The sequence below is a fragment of the Vicugna pacos genome, chromosome 9 (genome assembly GCF_048564905.1).
Source record: "Vicugna pacos chromosome 9, VicPac4, whole genome shotgun sequence".
Taxonomy (NCBI): domain Eukaryota; kingdom Metazoa; phylum Chordata; class Mammalia; order Artiodactyla; family Camelidae; genus Vicugna; species Vicugna pacos.
In genome coordinates this window covers 48,420,447-48,444,492 of record NC_132995.1, presented here as the reverse complement: position 1 = coordinate 48,444,492, position 24,046 = coordinate 48,420,447, and the positions used below count along the sequence as shown (strand labels likewise).

Sequence of the window (24,046 nt, the reverse complement as noted above, 5' to 3'; positions counted from 1 at the left end):
ACGTCCAGTCACGGCCCAGGACTCCGCTCGTTGCTGGGCGACCCGTAACCACTTCCGCGTTTTCCTGGCCACTCCTGCAGGAGCTCCAGCAATGGGGCATTCTGGGAAGTGTAGTCCACACCTGACTGAAAAAGGAAAGTTGCGGACGCTGGCTTTCTGTGTTATAGCCTCTCCTTGTTAGGGCATTGAGGAGAGTGAATGTTCCTGCGCAGAAACCTTCTAGAGCGTTCCATGACCCAGGCTGTTTACAGACCTTATTGTGCATATAAACACAACGCAGCAAAACGTGGGAAACATTAAAACCCCAAATTCCCACATCTTCTGATGATCCAGTCCTGGAAAAGTGTCTCCCAGCCAGAGTGGTCTCTACCAGAAGGTTAAAGAAGAAAGGCATTCAGGCATTTGGGGAATTGTGTAAGTAAGCCTGCCAGATTTGAGGATTTATAATCTTTTCGCTTAATTTAAACTAATTTTTTTTAAGTTAGGCTTATTCCATTGCAAGCAACAGAGGTTTACTGAAAAGTTTATGATCAGGGTGCAAATGAGCTAAATTAGAATGTTATCAGGGCCTGCTGGAGCCCAAGGACAGACCTGTGTTTGTTTGTTCTCTCATGGGTTTCATGGTTTCCTGCCCCCATCTCTGCTCACTGGCTACGTTTTTCTCTCTCCTTACTGGTTTCCTCTATTCATAGTTTCTGATCCCTCGGACTTCAGCTTGAATGTGATTTTGACTTTGAATCTATCCGAGGGTGAACCCTGTTTAGCTTGTAAGACTCGTATGAGTTGGAGGAGTCTTAAGCTTGGGAATGAGCCGAGGTTTTTAACATGTCCTTATGGAAGCCCGAAGAATGATTTATTTTCGTAAAGCCAGCTGAAACACATTGGTAATTAGGGAGGAGGTTAAAAAAAAAAAAATTTCAACATGTAGTTATAGAACTACACACCAGATGGCACTATCCTCCCACAATGTTAAGGCTAAAGCCCGATTCCCAAAGAGGATTTCTACATTTGAACTTTTCTTTTTGATTGATCACTTCTGCAATAACTAAAGATTTATGAACATAATATTGATCAGTTTTTTTTTTTGCTGAAAGCAGTTTGGCATCACTCATGCGTGGCCACGTTTCTTTCGTTCATTGTCATTACCAGGATGCTGGTGGTTTCCCTTCCCCTCAGACACCCAAAAGCCCCAACAATTCTGCAAACCTGCTTTAATTTAAGCCACTGTTCCTTGGGAAATTAAGCCTCATGCTTTGGTGTCAGACTTAACATGTTAAGGAGACCTGGGAAGCATCCTGGCTGATAAACTTCTGATAAACTTCTCATGGAAGGTAACCAACATGAAGAGTATCAAACAGGTTTCTCTTGATCAATGTGGCCTTCCTTAGCAAGTGTCTTAGTATTTCCATTATTCATTCAAACACATGAGTGAAAAACATCTGTTATATCTGAGAAAAGCCAAGAAAAATCAAACACCTCCTGCATCAAGAAATCAATCAAATAGGATAAAACCAATAAACACACAATAAACTATGGCTTGAAGGTTCTGAAAGAAGTTCTAAGACCTATAGGTGTGCAGAGACAGAGGAAAGTTTTGGTGATGGGTTTTCCTACCATTTACTTGGAAACCAAACTCAGCTAATGTCACTTACAAGCTGTGGCCAAGTCACTTAACACTACTTTGTTCCATTCTCATCAGCCCAGTTTTCACAAATAAGGAAAGTGGGGCACAAGGAATTTAAGCAGCTTGTGCCAGTTCCCTCAGTGACCAAGAAGTAGCGGGGTCTGGGATGGCACCCAAACAAGGGCTCTAGCCCCAAATTCATCCTCTCAACCCACTACCCCACGAGCTGCCTTTCCAGAACAGGGCTCCCCAGTGCTGGGCCTCTGATGGATGCCCAGGGGTTTTCATTCCGCCACAGGAAAGTGAAAAAAAAAAAAAAAAGACAACATGAGTTTTTTTAAAAGTGAATTCTTCATAAAGTTAAATATTTTCCACTTAAAGTCCTGAGTTTTTTTAAAAAAAATTTTCTATGAGATTACATCTATTTTTTACTTATTTTCTGTTGATCTATTCTTTTCCTTTTCCCCAACCTGTTATGTTTTGACATTTTTCAAACACCCAGAAAAGTTAAGAAAAGAGTGCAATGACTAGGGAACTTGGTTGCCTGAAACATTAGGAGAGAGTGATTTTGTTTTATTACGAAAATCCTCAGGACCAAGTAAGAATGCTCGTTTTCTCCTGGGCCACAGGTACGCCCTCTCCCCTGGTGAGCCCATCATATCCGTTGCAATGACTTCCAGAAACTTGACTCTTACATTTGGAAACTTCAATTCATTTCATTTATGTGTGAAGACCCAAAGGCTTCCATGTAGCTTTATTGTCTAACTGCTAACTTGCTAACATTCACAAAATTCTATTTCAGCCTAACTGCATTCTTGGCACCTTTCTGTCCTGCAGGGAGAGGAACCACCCTCCATGGTGGGTAGTCACATGGTGGTGAGGAGTCCATTCTGTTTAAAGTCTTCCACCACCTGTTGAGAGGGTCTTATTTTGGCAGCCAACGCTTCCAAGATGTCGCTCTGGTCCACAGCTGTCGTGATCTTGCAAATGAGTTCTTCTGAAGACTCAAGATTCACCGCCAGATCCTGCCAGGCAGACGTAAACATATATCCTGGGGGGGGGGGGGCGAAGTGAGGGGAGTGGCAAAAACACTTTCTCGGCTCAACTGTAGCAAGCCAGGCAGCTAAATTTCTCACAAATGGTGCTGGTGTGGAATCAATAAATGCTGCTTACATGTTTTTATATAACAGCAGTATGGATGACAATCTTTATTTGAAAATAAAAGACACACAAAGTGAAGTTTAAAGTATTATAGAGTTTCGTAGATGATGAAAAACAAGTTATTTCCCTACTGTGTTCTCCCAGTGCTTACCGAGGAACTGAGAATGTGACAGGGAGCTCTAACTACTTTGCAGTCAGAAGCTGCGCATGTCAAAATGATATCTTAGGGGCAGGAGGCTCCGTAGATTTTCAGGTGGAAGCTTAGCTGTTTGCCTGCCTGATGCAAGTTTGGAGATTCCTTCACTGCAGAAGTGACCTCCATCCTGATCTCGTAAGCTGAGGGGTCCAGGCACAATCTGTGGTCCTGGATTTCTGGTGTGGACACTTAGAGGGAGAAACAAGGTTAGGAATGTGAATGAAAAATGTTGCCTGCCACATCAGTAAACAAAGGATGCTGCAGCCATCAATAGCCATCCCATTTCAGCCGCCCCTGACAGTGAGCCCTGAGGGAACTCAGGATGGAGACACACCAGAGGCCTGCTGCCTGAGGTGCTAGGAGGTGAGGACTTTGGGAGATGATTGTGTCATGAAGGCAGAGCTTTCCTAAAAGGTAAAAGATAGAGTCTCCAGAGAGTTTTCTAGCCCCTTCCAGCATGTGAGGATACAATTGAAGGGGGCAGCCTGCAATACAGAAGAGGTCTCTCAGCAGAACCCAACATACTGGCACTCTGAGCTTGGAATTCCAGGCTCCGGAACTGTAAACAGGACATTTCTGCTGTCTGTAAGCAGCTCAGTTCTTGGCATTTTCTTATAACAGCTTGAATGGACTAAGATATCCCTGAAGTACATCCTTAGCTACACTCGCTCCCAACATCAGACTTGTGCCTCTGAAGCATCTTGGCTTAAGGCCCTGGGAGGGAGTTCTTCCACTGGGGTCTCAAGAGTCCAGAGTTTTCGAAACAAACTATGAAATGGAGGCTAAAGCTTCCCTGTAGAAACTCTGCTTGATGAGAAGTGTGGACTCTGTCCGGTGGTCTGGGATCACCACGGGAGAGTCTTTCTGATGACCCTCCCTGGCTGCTCAGCTCACCTCACTGCCAGGAGAAGAATCTGTAAACTGTCTCTTCCCCAGCAGTTGGGCTGTAAAATGCAAAGGGTCGTCTTAGCAGTTTAATAAGAACTTTCCTAGATTGTCACCATGGCAAGCATATAAATCTTATCCTCTGGGAGTTTTAAGTTGCTTTTTAGGACATAACTGAGTCTTCAAAGATCAGTGCAATTGAACCATCTGCACATGTTTTGCCAGAAGTCCACAGTAAGTTGAAAAACATCTGATATGGCTACAGAGTTTGGATTTAGAGTCTAAATGGATTGAAATAGAGGATTCTAAAGTGGCGCTGACACTGTGTGCCAAGTGGTGCATATACCTGTTTTATGGGAGGAGGACTCATGTGTCCTGATGGGTTTTGTAAACCCCATAAAATGCAGGACCACTAATTTAATTTTTAAGAGACTTTCTTTTTTTCCTCTTTTGTTATTCAAATGTCCTCCTCTTGTTCTTTCCTGATTAAAAATTGGTCCTGGGTTGATAGTTAATATGAGTCTGGGAACTCTGTTGTGTCATGTGGATGAGAAAATGTTTAACACCACATGTTTGGCAATTAGACCGCACTTTGGTGGTCCAGTTCTGTTCTTTGCTCATCTGAGAGTTTTGTATGATGCTGAGAGCTTTTGCTTTGTTTTAAAATAACTGTCTGTGCCTTGATCCATCTGACAAATGTATTATACCAGGCTATGTGCAAGGTCTCTGGAGTATACAAAAAATAAGTTATCTATAATTTCAATTGACCTCCAGTTCCTTTGAGGCAGCGGAAGTGAACACTTATTGAGCAATTTCTTTGTGTCAGTCTCTTAAAAACATACGTTACCCTGTGTATGCATCCCATCCTACGTTACCCATTATCCTTACCTCTGAACATTCTGAAATTGCTATTCCATTCCCTCAGTTGACTTTAAAAAAATAAAACAAAACCAGGGAACAGAAACTCAGAGAATTTGAAGCCCGTATCCCTGGTCACCTGGAAAATCAGTGGTGAAATGTATTCAGTAAGTGCTGTGGGCACCCTTGTCCTTGTTAATACGGTGGGGCACTTCCTCGTTCCTGTCTTAAAGAATTCTCTGAATGGCAAAGGAAGACCCTGAAGACTTCTTTTAACTTTAGGCATTGAAGAGAGGGGCTGTCCCTATCTCAGGGAGAGAAGCATCAGAAGAGGATGAGGGAGAGAAGAGAGGACTGAAGAGGGGCTTTCTGCCCCCTCCCATCAGCCCACCCCACCGACTTTGAAATGAGAGGTCAACTCTGACTCGCATGGCAGAGTTGAAAGATCTGGGAAGACTAGTCAGATTTCCTTATTTTTTCTGGGAAGAAAAATGAAGCTAAGAGAAAGGGACTGCCTATCAGTGCCACTCGGTTAATTTAACAGTCAGCGTAGCTCCTACGCATCACATTCTCAGCCTGCCCTGGTGTACTGACATATGTCCAAAGCATCTTTCTGCCTGTGCTGCCTCTTTAGTCCTGGACTTCCAAGCCTACCGCGCTATGATTGCATGATTACTTGCTGTGGAATAAGCACACATACTATGTTTGTGGGGATAAAATGACAACCTTCTGCCTGTGTTTCCACTTACTGAATTATACTGGGAGCACCCTAAAGATGCACAGTCTGCATAGGGAGCCCTCAGAATAGAGATGCCCTTAAACTCAGTGCCAGGAAGTAAACCAGTGCTAACTAAGCACCTTCCTTGTGCCACACACTGTACTTGACACATCCACCCGTCTCGTTCCATTTAACCTTCCCACAATAATCCTTTGAGCTTGGTGCCAGTATGTCCCGTTTTCAGGGTTATCTGAAACTTAGTATCTGAGAAGTTAAGAAATTGGTTTAACCTCACCTGGCTGTTAGTCATTAGTAGAGCTTCTATGTGAACTCACATTGACTAATTCCTACTCGTTTGCTCTCCGTCAGGCAACTCTCTGGAGTTTGTCATAGCAGGTGAGCACACAGGATTCAGACTCTGAGAATCTGGCCACAGGGGAGCTGAGAATTCCCTCCAGGGGCCTGGCTCATATGCTGGCCCCCTTGGAGAATCCAGCAGATGCCTAGAGTAGAGTGTGCGTGTGTGTGTGTGTGCACGCGTGATGGATAGGGCTCATCTCCACGGTTGAGAAAATGTGCTCACAATGGGGCAGCAGAAACAAAGAAGAGTAAGAATAGCTGGCATCCATTGCAAACTCAAGGATATCTGGTAAGGAACCTATGGACATTGCCTTACTCAGTTTGGTCAGTAACTTGGAGATATGGGTACTATTATTATTCCCATCTACAGACGAGAAAATATGCAATGCACCTTGCAGAAGTTAACTTGTGCTGGTTAACTCAGACAGGTTTTCTAGTTAACTAGGAAGTAAGGATCCTTGATTGGAACCTAGGTCTGTCTCACCTCAGAGCCTTAATTACTTTCTTGCATTGCATCTCATATCCAGAGTGATTATTCTTTCTGCGCCCAACAATTCAACAGCTGCTAAACCACAGAAACCTTTTATTTCTGGGAAGTTCAGCCAAGTAAATCTGAGTGTCTAATGACATAGCTTTTTTATTTAGAGAGATGCCAACCTGAGATAACCTCCCTCTCTCTTTTGTTGGTGGTTATTAATTCACTTGAGGCCACTGTTAATTTCAATGAGTTATTTGACTTTTGACCCCCTATAAAGTTCATCTGATGAAAAAACATTTTTTTCCCTTAAGATAGAACATTACCAACAAATAGCAAAAGCTCTAGATCACCAAGCCAGACAGGCTTGAATACATACCCGCAGAGTTCAGGAAATATTTCCTTGTGCCCTTGGCATTTGTAAAGAGACATTTAAAACTCCAACACAGTCTTTACTATCATTAGGTTATTGCTAACACACCAATTTTAACCTGACTGACAGCTTTGATTTTTCTACTGGCAAAAGAGCAACTTAAGCTTTTCACATATTCTGCATTTCTGGTACTACACAGCTCTCACTCCGTCACACACACACACACACACACACACACACACACACACTCATACTTTCTCAGCAAAAGAGACTTTTAAGAGGCTAAAACAATTAAAAAAAAAACACTAAATGCTCTAAAACACAGAAAGGCGACAGAAACCTTCCACAGTGGACAGCGAGAGGGGGGCCACAAATACAGAGAATGTAAATTAGGTATAAAAGAGGAGTTGCCCTCTCTGAAGTTGGAGAGATGTTATTTGCCAAGAATGTCCTCTGAAGATGCCTATGAATAGGATTAGTTTCTTCTCTGGTAATTTTTTGGATTCAGGAAAAGAATGTATTGAATTTTTAAGTTGTACTTCCATAACTTTTTTGCTTAAATCTCTTGAATGAGCTTTTATTCTTTCATGGTGAATGGATTGCTGGGCAAAAGTAACTTAGTGGAAAATATTTGAAAGAATTGGGAGGAGGGATGTATAAGTATGATGCTGTTTTGCTTCTGGTCAGAATTTCCCTACAAGATTTGTACCTGAGTTCTTTTTGCTCCACTTTTCCTAGGCTGAGTCTCCACAGTCATAACCCACACCCTGCACTGGAACTTGGGGCGAAGGCTGGTCTTTGGGTATCAGATCCATGTTACTGGCAAATGAGAAAGTTCTTAAGATTGAGTTTCTGCTTCATGGGACTATTTTTCTCTTTCTTTCTCTTTGCCCTACCCCTTTTCTTTGAATTGGTGGACACACCCTGATAAAAAGTGTCTGTTTTTCCTCCAAAGTGGGCTGCAACTTTAATCAATGGAATGGTTACTGAAATATTAAGCTCTCAAGTGAGTTAGTAGGGTTGATTGTAAGATGTGTTTCACATGCACCAAGGTATCAAAATTAAGTTGGTCCATTAAAATCCCCTTACATATACAAAACATTTTTCTCAAGTTAAAAGTAATAGATGCTCATTTTAGAAAGCATGCAAAATAACAAAAGGGGGGAGGAGGAGAAGGAGGAGGAGAAGAAGGTAAAATTCATGCATAAAATCCTGTTGTCCAAAGGTAACAGCTACTAACAATTTACTACATTCCCTTTTAATCATGTGTTTTGGACAATGGCTGCATGTCTAAAAATCTAGACCAGAGCCCGATATGTTGTGAATTTAATAAATATTCATGGTATGTGGACAAAATGATTTGTGCATTTCATGTGATCAGAGTCTGTTTTGTTTCTGATTACTGTGAAAGTTCTATCAGTTGCAACTATAAGCAACATTAATCTGTTGTAAATTACTCCTGCTTGATTTTGCTGGGTGTTTGACCTTGAAAGTCTGTTCTCTGACTTATCTACATAAACCTGGTAGTGCCTGTTAATAGCATTAATAGATTAATTAGATATTATAGCCACATGTTAATTTTAATTTTAGTCTATAGTATGCCACTGGAAGGGAGTAGTAGATGTGGTGTTAGAAAGAGCACTGGCCCCAGAGTCATTCAGACATGGATTTTAATCTTGGCTCTGCAACTTCCAACCTTTGTAGCCTTAACAAATTAGTTAATCTCTTTGAGCCTTAATTTTCTCATTGCTAAAATGACATAATAAAAACCCACATCATATGGTTATTTTGAGATGAAAATATATACAAAGAAAAAAGGAACTAGATAAATTTGGGTTCTCATGCAATGGGACTTGGAATTTTTTTTTTAGATCATGGCTTATCATGACACTTAAGTTTTTATAAGTGAAAAAGCCATACTGCTATAAGGTTAAATAACACCCTGAATTCCCTCCCCCTGAAATGATTTCATGCTAAAAGATAACAGACATTAAAATTGAGTGTTCACTCCACAAAAGAAAACATGAGGGCTGATTTTACTTGCTTATTCTGGCTAAATTTACACTTCGGAAAAAAAAATTCTGTCATTTTAATCTTCTTCTCATTGTTCTGTGAGTACTCATGAAATTTCTTTCCTTGGAGCCACCTGATATTTGATTTTTGAGCACTTGCTTCTAAAAAGATGAAGGCCCTTCTCTTGGAACTTCTTGGAACTCGGTTTGCAGCTGGAAATGATAATTTTCATTTTCTAAGCATCTCCTATGAGCAACAGACTGTGCACTACCCTTCTGCCTGCACCATCTCATGAAATTGTCACAAAAACTTTAATGAATTGGGAATATTATTCCACTTTCTAGATGCTCTCAAATATTACTCGCATTTTACAGACAGGGAAACTGAATCAGCTCGTGAGTTCCTTGCTCCTCATCAAAAAGCTGGTTTGATAATTGGCTTTGCCATTACAAGGCAAGGAGAGAAGACAGGCCCATCAGCTGTCACTGGACCCCTGTGGTAGCTGATGTTGGGAGTTGGGAGGGTAAGAGAGGAGGCAGTCTATTTTACCAGACCCCTCCTCACCTTGGTGCCTAGAAGGTGGAACCCAAGCCGCTACCCTTTCCTCACCAGGAGGCTGAGCAGCTGCTTCTGGAAGACGTCGACCTAGATGAAAGAGTTGCCCTTGTGCCGGCAGCCCTCTCTGTTATTGAAATCCACTCCCAGAGGCCAGAGGAAGCTGACGCTTTGGGAGTCCAGCGCAAGCTGCTGCGGGTGCGCGCGCATCCCGCACGGTCAGCTTCAGCACCCACCCCGAGTGGACAGCGACCCGCGCTGCTTCTGAGCCCACCCGCCAGATGCCGCTGCAGCAGGTCCTCGGCCACTTGGACCGCCACTAGCAACAGCAGAGCCAGTTGTGTGCCCAGCGCCGCCGCATCCAGCGCCAGCACCTCGGCGCCGTCTGGCCACGCAGTCCCGGTGCCCGTAGCCCCGCACTCCCTCCTTCCCCTGGCCTGCCTGGGGCTGTCTCCGTGCATTCTGTGCTGCAGCCACTCCCCGGGACAGGACCCAACCCTTCTGGCTCGCCTTGTCGCTTCTCTCTTGGAGCTCCTAGGGATGTCAGCGGGAAGGCAGCCCAAACACATAAAAAATTTCCAGAAGTGGATGCTGATAAGTATACACCCTGCGAGTCTGCATTATGCATTGACCAAACCTCCCCCATCAGCAGAAATACCCGCTCAACCACAAAAAGCAATATTCTCCTAGAATCAACAAGACAACTCCTTAAAAGATGACATTCCTCCTTGATCTCGTAAGGGGTCACATGACCCACCAGGATGCTACTTAGATATGGATTATGTAAACTGTCAATAATACATCATTTGAGGTATAGCCCTCTGTCTCAAAAAAAAACTTGTGGAACTGTGCCTTGATTTCTAACAGATGGAACAGTTTTCAGAGATTTCTGAGATGCTCTTCCCAGGTTATAATCCTTAAGTTTGGCTCAAATAAAATTTTCTATTTCTTTCTTAGATCACCTAATTAATTTTTCATCAACAATATCTTTATTTTTAGTAAAGAAATACTTTCCAGCAGTGTTTTAAGGAAGATAAAGGACTCAGTGAGCCTTGAGATATGTTCTCCTTCAAATCACTAATTTGAGTCTCAGTTATTAGTGTTTCCTTTAACTAATTGATTTTTACTTAGCACCTTGTTTAATGATATGGATGGAAGCATCAATGATGGGTAGAAAAATTGCTCTCAGTATTGTTCTTCCTGCAGATGAATTGTAGATCCTGCCCTTGACTTTTGAGTTAAAGGGGAACAAAACTTGGGATCAGCAGAGACTGTGGGCACGTTGCTACCACTTCAGACCCTTGCTATCAGACTGTGTGTGGTCCAGTCCTGTTGGTTTCCACTCGATGCCTTTAGAAATGCAGAATCTGGGGCCTCGTAGCCCAGACTTATGGGATCTGCAATTTGATAAGGTTCCCAGGTGTTTTGTAAGCACTAAGAAGCTTGAGAAATGCTTTCTAGAGACTAGAATCAGCTTTCTGGTAAATCTTGTAGGGACTTGACTGTAGGGCTTTGAATGCAACTTATCTGCAGGAAGCTAGGTGTTTATCCAAGTGGTGCAGGAAAACAGATGTGGGGTGTGAGGAGGGCCATGGCCCAGGTCTTGGTGGAGCCCCGGGCTGTGCCCCTCCAGGTGTGGGTCCTTGGCTTCACTCAGGAAAGAATTCAAGTGCTAACCACAGTTGAGTAAAGGTATATTTATTTAGAGGGATACACACTGCATAGAGTGTAAGGCAAGAGAAAGGCAAGGAAAGGGATGTGGGAATTGGGTGCTCAGGTTAAAGTAAATGTAGGTACATACTCCATAGACAGAGTGTAGGCCATCTCTGAAGAGGAGGGAGTGATAAACTGCCACCAGGCATGGTGTTGCCAGTTTTTATGGTCTCAGTAGCTTCACAGGCCTACAGGTGGGACCATTCCAACTGCCCTGGGGGAGGGGCTGAGATTACCAGGAATTGGGCCATGGTCCATTCTTTAGCCTTTTGCAGTTAGCCTTAGGACTGTCAAACCTCCTCCCATCTTAATCGTCAAGGCCTCAAGGGAGTTGAATCTTCCACCATTTTGGTGTTAAATTGCTGTCATTCCTTGAATGGCTCTGCCCTGCCCTCTTCCCTCCCGTCTCACTAGGAATGATGATTAGGTGGTAAAAATGTTGACATCCGCCTATCATGAACCTGTAAGAAACGTTGCTAGTTGCTCATGGCACTCTTTCTACCAACCTTCAGGATACTTCTCTACACTATAGTCTGGGTAGCTTTCATGGAGACAGAAGAGTTGGTTTAAGAGTTAATATTTATTTTGGAAATTAGCCCCTTTTTGGTCAAAATTTGCACCTCTTGGGGAGTGATGGAAATATTAGCTACTTGACTGTGGTGGTGGTTTCATTGGTGTATACATCTATCAAAATTCATCAAACTGTACATCTGAAATATATATAGTTTACAAGAATCATACAATAATAAAGCTGTTTAAAAGAAAAGAGCTACTATTTATTTATCATTGGTGCCCGAAGACCATTTTTTTTGCTATATAGTGCCCAAGAGGCAAAATAGACCAAAGGGGAGTCTGGGTTAGTGAATCTTGTGGGTGGGGCTTTTAGCTGATACATTAGCTAAATTTTAAAATCAGGGTTATGAATCTGGCCCGGGGCAAACTAAATAATCTCTTAATCTACTCCTTCTATTCTGGCTCTGTCTCCCATCCATTTGCCCTCTGTCTTGTTAATTCATCTTGATTTCACCTCTCTAACCTTCATTAGTTTCTTTGAATTAAGCTTCTTTTCCTGAGCTTTCTCGTTGGGGCATTCAGGGGAGGATGATCTTATCTAACCCCATCTCAGAGGGACCCAGACTGTGACCCTGACTTTTGTGTGAACCACAGTTGTCTTCATTCAGCCCTTTCGAAGGAGCCTCAGACTGAATGCCTCATCAAGGTCAGCTGTTTGTCCAAGTTGTTACCCACGATGAGGGAACCGGGAGAATGGATTGCAGTCCAATTTCCATGCCTACTTGTGCAGGCTTGACCTTGTCTCAGGTCCTCCAGAGTTGCTAAGGGTGTAGGATCTGCATCAACTTGTGGCCTTCTGGTCACAACTCCACTGCTTCCTGGCACGTGATTTAGGGTGAGTTACCGAATCTCTCTCCTTCGGTTTATTTTTCTGTGAAATGAAATAATTCTAGAGTCTAATTCCCTGGGTTGTTCTGAAAATAAATGAGAATTATGTAAAACTGAGCACATATCTGGAATATGATGAGAATGCGCTATTCATTAATGTCTACAAAATTCATTATTGTCATGATCTTTAAAGAGACAGTGGTTGTGTGGGACTAGGGAGTTGGCCAGAGTTGACCGAAAACAATTGCAGGTATAATTTTTTTTTTAAAGTTCTCCTCCTCCACTCAGACTTTACTCTTTATTGTCAAGTAAAACTATACATCTAACTCACCAATTTGATCAAATTCAGGGTATTTGATCCTGAATTTTGCCAACATAATTTGAATAACTGTAATCAATACCCACATACATCCATATTGATCAGAATTCAGGCTTTATTATTGTGCAACATAAAGAACTAAAACTTAATTCCAAGCACATGTAATTAGAGTGTATAGAGAAGGATTTTGTTCCCAAAACACATTCAACATTTAAGGAAGGGGGAAAAAAGACATTTATTTAAAGCACAGAATATACTTAGAATTGTTTGCCTTTAAAAAGCCCATTTCCCCAAAGTCTTAAATTTGTAATTTCATGGTAAGCCACGACATTACTCTACACAATCTAGGTGAACAATTTAATGGGAACAGCATTCGGCAGAATGAAAAATAGCACAGATGTGTGACTCCAAAATAATGTTATTTAAATCCAATTTTCAACCTCCAAATATAGGTAGTTCCTAATAGAATTAAGTATAAGATAGTTAATAGATATGTATGTAAAGTATGTTTTTTAAAAAGAAAATTAACATATGTAATGTCCACCCTTGATTTCATAAAGGGGGATAAAAATGCTAAAGCAGGGGAAAGCAGACTTTTTGTTCTTGTTGTTATTTCTTTTCCATACAACCTGCGGCTCTGTTCTGCCTTAGGGGTACCCATTCAAGTCGGAAATTGTAACATAATGCTGGGAGTGAAAATTGACCAAATTACTGCTTTATCTTTCCTTTCAGATCTTAACTGGGAACTTCCAAAAAGGAGATGTGTATATGCCAGGGAGATGGGGATGGGGTGGGTTTGAAGAAAACAGAGTTAAATCAGAACCTGTCTGAGACAGTCATGTCTTAGATGCAGAAGATGCAAGTCCCACCAGGGGATGCTGCTTCTCAAAGAAAGGCTGATGGACTAATAAGATACTATCACTAGGATGGAACAGATTGAGCATCAGACTGAAAGGTTTCTGGATTATATATATATAGCACCTAGAATCTCTGGTTTAGAGAATTCTCAGCAGTCAAATATATACTAAACTTTTAAGGGAAAAATCTTCCAGGTCGCCTAAGCTTGCATTTGGCCATTGTACTTTTAACACACACTTGGTCCATACAAATGAGAGGGACTAGGAACGAGAAAGGTCTGATAGCCTGTTTTGCAGAAGCTGCTTTAACAGTGTACACATGGCTGGATCCTTATTATCTGATCCCTCATACCCCATGGCATGGGGCAAAATCACAATAAAAAGTGGTAGCAACATTGGCTGACTCTTGTGTTCCTATGGACACAGCCTCTCATGTGATAATTATGACTCATTCTTGGGAAACATCAGCCTGTAAGTCATGACTGATCTTGTCTGGAAGATGTATCCGAGGAGGGTCAATTAAGGGATGATGAACTCACATATGTACCTCTTGCTGCTACGACAGACCTCATCACTCCATTTGCCCTGAGCCGACTGGGAGAAGAGGGCACAATTTTCCCGCTTGCCACCGTTAGGCTGTGCATTGTCCCAGTTGAGGAAGGAGATGGCAATTCCATTGACGTCAACAAACTTGCCTTCTGTGACCATGTCGTTGATGCCTAGCCAAAAGTCATTGACACCCGGCAGGCTCCTTTTTCCATAGTCTCGGAGGGCGTTGATTTCATCAGAGCTTCTGGGGATAACCAGGGTCCCTCCCTTGGAAATGCAGTCTTCATTAGCTTCGTGGAAGTGCTTCAAGCCTTCTGAAGCAAGGTAGCACTTCTTGTGAACTTTTGTGCCTCGGAGACAGACTGTAAAGATGGGAAATGTGACATAGTAAGATGTTTTTTGAGTGTAATGAGCTAGGGCTGGACCTGGCAAGTAGCAATAAATAGTTGTGGAATGAATGACATACAATGACAATGTGTTAATATGGTATCAAAGATGCTGTATGAGTCAGACACTGTGCCAAGCACTTTATGTGAATAAATTCATAAAATAATCACAGCCATCCCATGAAGTGGGGTTTTATGACCCCTATCTTTACACAACAAGATAATGAAGCTTAAAGAAGTTGTTACTTATAACAACTTAGCATACCAAAAAGTAACACAGGTAGGATATAAAAGCACAAGTACAGAAACCCAGGTCTATCCCACCCTTACACCATGGTCTGTAGCCTCTTGTTGCTTAGATAGACACAAGCTTGCTAGTTTGTGTAGCTCCATTATGTGATGAATTTCCTTGGGACTTTTGGAGCTGGATGGTACACAATCATTATTAAAAAAAAAATGAAAAAGTCTGAGTTTGCTAATGTTGGGACAGTGGCTTTTCTATGCAGGTAACTGAGCCCTGGTAAGATTATATAGGTTCTCTAGCATAAACCAAACATTCAGATACTTTTGAAATATAGCATTGGAGAGTCATGCTCCAGGGCCATAGTGCCTGGGCTTGGGTGTCAGCCTTGGACAAGTTACTTAATTTCACCGTGCCTCAGTTTCCTCACCTGTCAAATGAGGAGAATCACAATGACACCTATATCATAAATTGTTGGAGGATTAGTATGTTAATGTTTATAAGGTATTATTATAGTTCTGAACTGTGGATAAAAAGTTAACAAACTCTTTGCCCTTTTGCAAATTCATTTGACCTTCCTTTATTATTATTATTTTTTAATGGAGGTCATGGGGGTTGAACCCTGGACCTCATGAATACTAAGCATGTGCTCTGCCACTGACCTATACCCACGCCCCCGGCTTTCTTTTAACTTTCTATTTCTGTTCCCCTGGAAACCTGATAAAGGGACCTGTCACCAGTGTTACTAGGCAACAGTGCTTATGGTAAAAATGACCTAGGATGGGTAACATACGTTTAGCCTGGGAGTTATAAATACTTGATGGAAAAGCCATAATTCCAGTCTTCCCTGTAGGTGGTGACTCTTGTAATTGGCCAGGTCTCTTGTGGGACCCTCAAAGCTCTGCTGTGAAAGGTTTGGTTCCTGAGGGTTTGAGCCTTGCAATCCAGAGCTATTCCTGAACCCAGTGCAGCCCTCCTTTCCCACCCCTGGGAGCCAAGGCCTCCCAGACTGCAGTGTGTACAGCTGCATAGGGAGGGAGCTCAGGGCTCTGCTCTACAAAAAAGGAATTCTAGATGCTGCCCTCTGTTGACAAGCTGTGGTCCTAACCACAGTTATTCTGAGTGCGTCTGATGCTCATTGTGGCTGGAGTGAGTCCTGGGACCCTGTGTTTAGTTCACCCTCACCAGATCTCCCCTTGGATGCTTAGTAAACATCTAATGAATGCTGATTATTTTAGCCAGTTAATACTTGCTTCAATTCTGTTTCATGGCCCATTAAAGAATTATGAACAGATTTTTTAAAATGTCACAATGAAATGCCTGTTTTTGTTTCTATATCACCCATTTATAAGAGAAGGGAGTGAAAAATCAGGCTGATTTCCCCAAAACAATTTTCTCCCCAGCTTTTGCATCCTTTCTCCGGGACAAATCTCTGGTTTGTCAATATCTCTTTTTTAAAAATTTCACCTGGAACTCAACAGGTGCTTTCAATTGGTCTGAATTGCTGGCCAATCATAACTTCTTTTCCCATCTTTTTTGAGATGAGGATCAGTGAGGTGGGGTCTCACCTGTCTGTAGGGCTTGAATTTCCTTCAGGACATTGACCTCTCTCCAGAGCTTTTCTACTTGAGTCTTCAGGTCTCCATCATTTTCTGAGGATGTTTTAGGGCAGGGGGTGGGGAGGAAGAACAAAAAGCACATAATTAACATAAGATACAAAGAAATCAAAATAAAATAAAGCTTTGGAATCCAGAATCTAAGGCGAGGATGATCTTGATGCAATTGAGCCCAGTGTACATGAAAAATAATGCATGAAATTAAATTGGCTGGGAAGAATCATAAGGGCTTGGTAGGGTTACTGGAAGGTCCTTCTGTAAGATGGGGCTCCTGTCTCTCTCCCTAGACCCATCCTGTGGGACTCTCCCTCTGTTACTAGACTACAGACTTTCTGACTTTCCAAAGCATCCTAGAATGAGCTTTCTCATCTCAGCATCCTTACTTTGTGTTCTTTCTGCCTGGAACACTTACTCCAGCCCTTGTCCATCTCCTTATCAAGTGTACGCATCTCCTCTTCTGAGAAGACTTTTCTGATCATCCTGTCTACATTAGCCTCCCTCTGGCTGAGCGCTTTCTTTGAACCTTTGTGTTTGTTTTTTTTTTTCCGCACACTTTCTCCCGTCTGTAATCACTTTACTTACTTAATTTCTTCTCTCATATTGTTCACAGTTCTCCTGATGTTTACCAGGATGCTTGGCCCATAATGAGTCTCATACTATTTGTTGGATGAAGAAACACTTTATGGGATACAAAATACTTTTATGTTATTTTCATGTATTCTTCAAAATATAGTTATGGATGATGGAAAATGAGATGTCCGTTGAATGAATGAGAATGAGCTCAATGAGCTGAATAACTTGGCAGGTAAGTGGTAGAACTCACACCCAGACCTATTTGGGTCCCCAAGTCCCCTGTTGCTAAATATCCCCACTCAACTGATGTCTGGCTATGGTGGCTCCTAACAGGGTTAAGTGATTTTCAGGGAGAAGCAGGGAAAGGCAGTGATAAAGGGCCACATAAAAATAATTCTATATCAGGGATTAGCAATTTATTTAGTCCTGAATGTCCCTGGATGAGGCTAATCTTCATGGCTGTCCTTTACCAACCTTGGCTGTAAGTAAGTAGTAGGAAATTAGCAACCTTGACTAAATGAAAATTCTGTACCTGATGGGGACTGTCTTAGAAACTGACAGCTTGTGAGCTCTTCAAAGGCAGGAATTATAATAAATCTTAATAAACATTAAAAAAATTTTAAAAGCCACCATATACTGTGAGCCAGGAACTCAATTCTTTCAGTATCACTATGAAATAGACACAATCCTTCCACAAAAGAAGAAAGAGAGGCAGAGAAAACTGAATTAACCTATAGAAGGCCACCCAGCTGGCAAGGTGTAGAAGTGGGATTTGAACCCGACTGACTTCAAGTCTGTCTCTTTCCACCCCTCCCATCCGTTTCTGCACAGTGACTGCTTCTACCTGTTTGGTCCCTCGTACATGGCCTCGAACAGCTAAGATGCTTAAAGCCTGATATGGTAGTTCCCAGCTGCCTCTGTGTGGGAATGCCATATAGAGAATCTGTGTTCTGTCCTGGGTTTTTCAGGACAGTCCCAAATCCAAACATGCAGACTCACTGTCCTTTTAAACACATACTTTGCAAGCCAGCTGTTTCCACATTTGGGTTAAGAAATGCCTTCTGGGGTATCTGGGGTCGATCCCATCTCTGCTTCACTTTCTGCAGCCCATCAATTCTCAAAGCATCCAATAACTCTGCTCAGAAGTACAATAACCCAAGGGTTTCCTTAATGGGACCATTCAATCCACAATAAATATAAGGTGGCAAAACTGTTGGCTGCTGGGGGCCAGACTTGCAAAGACTGCTGAAGTTTTCTTCCAAGTTACAAGTTGTGAACTATGCAAATATCATCCCCAGTCCCTCCTGCTCCTGCTCTGGCTTCCTGCTCCATTCTATTTAAATCAGTGGCCTCCACAGGGAAGGTGTAAACATTGTAATTAACACAAAGACACATGAATTACTATTGGACTCCTGGGAGATCATTATGGAAGTCATTATCCAGGTGGCTTGGCTTCTGCTTGTATCCTTTGTGAGAAATGTGGATGTCTTTTGTTCACAATGAATACAGGCAACAACTATTTCACTATAAAAATTATATTTTATTCATCACTGCAACATCATTGGCGTTACTCAACATAATTTGAATACCAAGGAAAACTTGTTTTGGAGTTAAATCGCTCAATTGCCATTCTGATTTTTTTTTAAATGTGTCCTTTCATTTTATTATTGGTGTTATCCAAAAGTAGGTACAGGATAGGAATGCAAAAATAATTCCCAGAAGAAATGCCCCATAAACATATGAAAAATACCTCAGCCTTAGTAGCAATCAAAGAGATGCAAATTGAGAGATCTTTTTTTTTTTTTCTTTTTGTTAGGCTAGCAGGGCTTAAATTGATGATATGATGTTAGGTGTTCAAGGTGTGAATGAGTATTCTCATACACTGGACATGAGACCATGGTTGATGCTACCATTTTGAGAAATAATTGCAAAGGATGATGAACCTGTGATTTTACTTCTGAGAGTATACTATCACAACTTTCTAGCATGGAGATCAGGATCTGTGTACAAGCAGTTGCCTGAGGCATTGGGTCAAAAAAGGATGCATTTTTAAAAATTGTTTTGTTTTGTTTTTTAAAATTGGGGAGGAGGTAGGTAATTAGGTTTATTTATTTTATTTATTTATTTTACTAGAGGTACCAGGGACTGAACCCAAGACCTCATGCATGCTAAGCACACCCTCTACACTGAGCTATATACCCTCTCCCCAAAAAGGGATGGATTTGATGAGCACAAAATTTCACCAAGAGAGAACAGATTAAGTAAATCATGACCCATCCACACAATGGAATATTATGCAGCTGTTAAAAGGGCTAAGGTATACCTTAATATTGATAATTATCCAAGATTTAATAGATAAAATAAATTAATTTGTCTGCCAAATACTTTTAATAGCTAACTCTTATTTTGTTAAATATATCCATTTTTCATTGGGCACTGAAGAAAACTCTGGGAATATTGCCTCCTAACCGTGAATAGTGGGTAGTTCTGTAGAAAGGACTGAGGGAGAGAAAAATGGCTTTCAATTTTGATTTCATCAACCTTGGCATTATTTCCAGGTACTTATAATTTTTTTTTAGTGGTTGGGGGGAAAGAAGTGTTTAGCAAGTTTAGGCTAATGGTTTCACTTACTATAGAATCTACTTTCTTGGACCTCATGGCAAAAATTAGCCACACTACTTTGGGAGGATGATATTTAAGATGTGTAATGTACTCAGTCAAATAAAAAATGAACAAAAGCACGCATGTGTGCTTGTGTGTGTGTTGGAGGGGAGGCCGTGATGACCTGAACTGCAGTTACTTCAGAGACATCCACACAGCCCACAGACACACATTCACGTATTCATACCCCTCCCCACATCCCTAGTGGGTGGTCACCACTTCCCCACCCCACCCTCCATGGTGAAGAAATGCTGCCAACAAAAATATGCCACATCATCCAGTATCTTCTCTCTACCTCCTTCCCCTGCCCTTGTCTTCCATAATATACCTCATCATTCATGAGAAATATCTTAACCTTTCATTAAAAAAGGTAAAAGGGAAGTGTAATATTTTATAAGGAAAAAAGATTCTGCTTAAGAAAGCTTGCACCGTACCTGGAGTGCATAAATCAATGTTCCTGCAAAAGGGCCCTTGATTGTCTTAAAAACACGACACAACAAGAAAAGACCCCTTCGTGTTGTGTTAAATCAAGACTTTAATTTTGTTGGTATTTTGTGTGTGTTTTGTTACTAATGAAGTGAAATGGATAAGGAAATAGTGTCTTCATATTTTAGCTTGAAATACCCTGATATGAAAATGACTCAGGATGGGATAAAACATCGCCCCATGTCTTTCTTGATGGTTTTCCCTTTTGATTTGGTTTCAGTATATTGCAAATACATCGCTGTCATCTTTGTTCCTTGCAAGATTTAAAAAAAAAAATCTCTTAACCCAATTCAAGCCACCCCAAATTTGGGATTGCTTGGAGATTCAGTTTTGCATGAAAATGTCTTCAGGTGCCATATGACTGTCTGTCGAAATATTTTTAAGTGAGAGAGAGGTTCAACTTCTCTATGATGTCAAAAGGCTTAACTGTATAGTTTAGACTGTCCTATATAGTCAGGGATATGAAAATATGCCTCCATAGTAACCAATGATGAAACAGAAGTCACATTACCAAGAGCTCTGCCCTCTCTTGCACATTTAATACAATTATAGTTATCTTACAAATATATTTGAGCAGTTATACAATATCTGTGAGTGAAATGGTGTACTTAATCAATCTGTTCTACTTAATCCCTTATTCCTAATACAAGATAGCATATCTAGGTTATCACCCTCTGAAAACCATTGTCATGTCTAAGCTCACCTAACAAAGGATATACAGTACAGAATTTTTTTTTTTTTTTTGCAGGAGCCTCTCTTGTTCCACAGAAACAAAGCCCTAGCATATGGTTCGTTTAAATGTCAAACTGTCCCAGAGAATGAAAAGGTCACTCAGTCCCCTGGAAATGCCTTGTCCCCAGGAAGTTATGGCACTGTCAGAAACAGTCTCTTGGAGGAGTTTGGAAATGAACATTGTCCAGCCCCTCCCCACATTGAGCAAGCCGAGAATTTAGCTGGACTGAGAAGCCCCGTTACCTTTCACTCGGCGTTTGCTGTGCTTCCTGGCTTTGAACTTGGACGTGTGACTGGTGGTCTGGTCCAGGAGTAAGGTGATAACCAGGATGTAAATTACAAGTCCACTCTTTGCCATGGCTCTTGGGTAAGTCTGACAGCCACTCTGCCAGCTCCTCTGATGTCCTAAGGGGCAAGTAGACTTCACAGCCACATCTTGCTCTAAAATGCCTGGGGCTGGCTTTATAAAAGTGCTCAGTGAAGGTTGGCTGGAATCTCGCTGACGAAATGTTTGAATGCCTCTGCTGGCTACAGCATAAGGGGGGCCCTGTTCTCATGTCTCATTTAGACTTAAAAAAAATTGTTGCTGCATTTCCTACTTGACTTGCCTTTTCAGAGCATATTTAAGGACTAAGTGTTTTGCCTTTCTTTTCTTTTCTTTTTTCTTTTTTTCTTTAATTTAAAGTCCAGGAAGCTTGGGTTCTCTCTGTGAAGACCCCAATATCTAAGTCTTCGGTTTAGACATCTGAAGTGAACCTGATGTGCTGGAAAATGTATTCAATGGCACGCACACAAATCTGGAAAGTTACTGTGTGTGTGTAAGATGCCAGAACAGTACCTTTGTGTCTACATACACTCATGCGTCTGCACCGCTCAAGGGGAGCTTGGGGATGGCTTGCTCACAGAGGGTAATTAGATGGTCGGAGAGGAGAGTCCATAATAAAGTATAAGGCCTCCTATTAGGGTTTTGTGGATTCAGCAAGAATTAGATTCTCTGGAGAACATACCTTAGAATGAAAAGAAAATAGAGATGGTGAATTTTTTCCATAAGAATTAATGTATAATATCAACTATCATTATCTTGCAGATCTCCCCCAACCTACACCTTTTTTCTTTGAAATTATCCCAAACACTTAAAAATCACTCTCAAAGGAAATATAGAAATAACAGAGAAATATAATGAATAATTATAATCTTGGCGGGAGGTAATCAGGTTTACTATTATTATTGTTGTTGTTGTTGTAATTATTATTATTATTTTATTTGACAGAAGTACTGGGGATTGAACCCAGGAACTCATGCATACAAGCATTTGCTCTACCTCTAAGCTATACCCTCCCCTCCAACTTGGTATAATCATTCTAACCTTGACAACGGGCTTTAAGGAAAAGTACTGAGAAACAAGTAGGCTTTTGTGTCAAAAGCAAGGGAATTCCATGGGTGTGTCAGAGATGGAGTGAGTTAGACCTGTAAAGGAAAGGTCTCTATGGACTGACTCCATCCACATGGCTATCTGGATGACCAGGTGCAGATGGAGGGCAGGGGTTGCAGATTTTGGAAAGTCTGAAGGACCAAAGCCCTTTTTTTTTTTTTTGAAACAACATAGGAAGTATCAAAGGGTGGTGGATTCCTTCTTAATCTTAGTGAGGAAAACCACATTCTGATCCATCTTCATTTCCTTCCTGCTAAAGCCGCTTTGTAGCCTACCCACATATAGACATCAAAGTAAGACCACTGATAAAAGAAAATCAAATCTAATTTTGCAATGTAAGTGTGAAATAAAAAAAATAAAGATTTTACCTATAATGTAAATTCCTTGTTCAGATGTAAGCAATCTGTATGTAGGCATCTTAGAGCGTTATGGAAGCAAACTGAGCTGGGTTCACATCCTACTTTCACCTGTTTAACAGCTGTGTTATCTTGGGCAAGTCACTGAACCTCTCTGAATCTTTTCTCATCTTATTGTTGGAACTAGGAAGGCTTACTTTACAGCACTGTTGGAAAGATTAAATGATATAATGGCTCTAAGCACTTAGCACACTGTCCAGTGCTTAATAATAATGGTGATGATGATAATAGTAATAATATCTGTGAATACTTACCATTAATTATAATAGCAGTGCCAGATATTCTTAATCTTCACAGCAAGCCTATGGGATAAGCATTTTCTCCACTTTATAGGTGATTGAAACTGAACTTTAGAAAAATTAATTGGTTTTATTCATTGTCACTCAGATCCCAAGAGTGAGAGTAGAATTTAAAATCCCACTCTTACTGACCCCAGAAGATCTCTCTCTTGACCTGCACTATGAAATGTGCTTTGATTTGCAAAGGGAAAAGGATCAGTGTTTTACAATTATCTAATGATTGATCCCAAAAGCTTTCTACCAGCTTCTCAAATCCTTTACCCTGAGAAGAGATTTCAAGTACGGAAGAGTAGTGAAAAGCTCTCGATTCTTTTTAGATCTTGATCTGTGCTGCGTTCAAACCAGGCTTCTGAGAACATGGAGTCTTTTCTTCAGAATTAATCTCTATTGTTTTAAGCTCTTTGCCCTTTCCAGGAAAGCCTCTGACATTTTTAAATTTTTTTTTCTTTTAGACAGAGCCTAAAGCCTATGCTTTCTTCTTTTGAAATTAATAGACTTTAATTTTATATCTGTTTTAGATTTACAGAAAAATTGAGCCAAGAGTATTAAGTTCCCATATACCTCCTCTCCTCCATCCTGCCACCCCTGCCCCCAGTTTCTCTTATTACTAACATCTTGCATGTGTGTGGTGTATTTGTTATAACTGATGAATGGATATTGATGTATTACTGTTAACTGAAGTCTATAGTTTACATTATGCTTCCCGTTTTGTGTTGTATAGCTCTGTGGGTTTGGGGAAATACGTGTATAATGTCACGTATCCACCATGACAGTAGCACACAGAGTAGCTTCACTGAGGCCCACATTTTTTATTCCAGTTAAATATTTGAGTATTCACTTTATTGACACCTCTATTGCTTAGTACTCCTTAGGACTCCCTCCTGGCTGCTCTAATCTCCTATTCTCTCTTTAGATGGTCTTATTCCTTCTCAAAGCTTCACATTCTCTGTCTGGGACTCTCCCACCTTTACCTCCCAACTTGTATCTCCTCCTTCAGACTCACAGTTCCAGGTGCCCATGTGATGCTTCCACTCGGATGTCTCAGAGACAGCTCAAGCTTGTGATGGCTTAAATGCAGTTCTGGATTCTTCCTCTATTAAGGTCCCATGAATTTTAAGATGCCCTGTTCCTCCTGAGTCTTCCCCAT

General features: G+C 41.3%; 1 protein-coding gene across 1 annotated transcript; it reads right to left on the bottom strand.

Moving 5' to 3' along the window:
- Positions 1-12,766: 12,766 nt before the first annotated feature.
- On the bottom strand, positions 12,767-21,173 carry CLEC3A (C-type lectin domain family 3 member A). Its single transcript, XM_006207507.4, has 3 exons — positions 20,996-21,173; positions 16,253-16,336; positions 12,767-14,419 (listed from the first exon to the last, which is right to left on the bottom strand). The coding sequence occupies exons 1-3, from the start codon at positions 21,108-21,110 to the stop codon at positions 14,028-14,030; spliced, it is 591 nt and encodes a 196-aa protein (XP_006207569.1). The 5' UTR covers positions 21,111-21,173; the 3' UTR covers positions 12,767-14,027.
- Positions 21,174-24,046: the final 2,873 nt, after the last annotated feature.

What these genes read in the sequence shown, in the direction of transcription:
- CLEC3A (XM_006207507.4), bottom strand. Translation starts at nt 21,110, where the DNA reads ATGGCAAAGAGTGGACTTGTAATTTACATCCTGGTTATCACCTTACTC. An exon ending in CAGCAAACGCCGAGTGAAAG is followed by an intron (nt 16,337 to 20,995) that starts GTAACGGGGCTT and finishes AAACATCCTCAG; the next exon opens with AAAATGATGGAGACCTGAAG. An exon ending in AATTCAAGCCCTACAGACAG is followed by an intron (nt 14,420 to 16,252) that starts GTGAGACCCCAC and finishes CCATCTTTACAG; the next exon opens with TCTGTCTCCGAGGCACAAAA.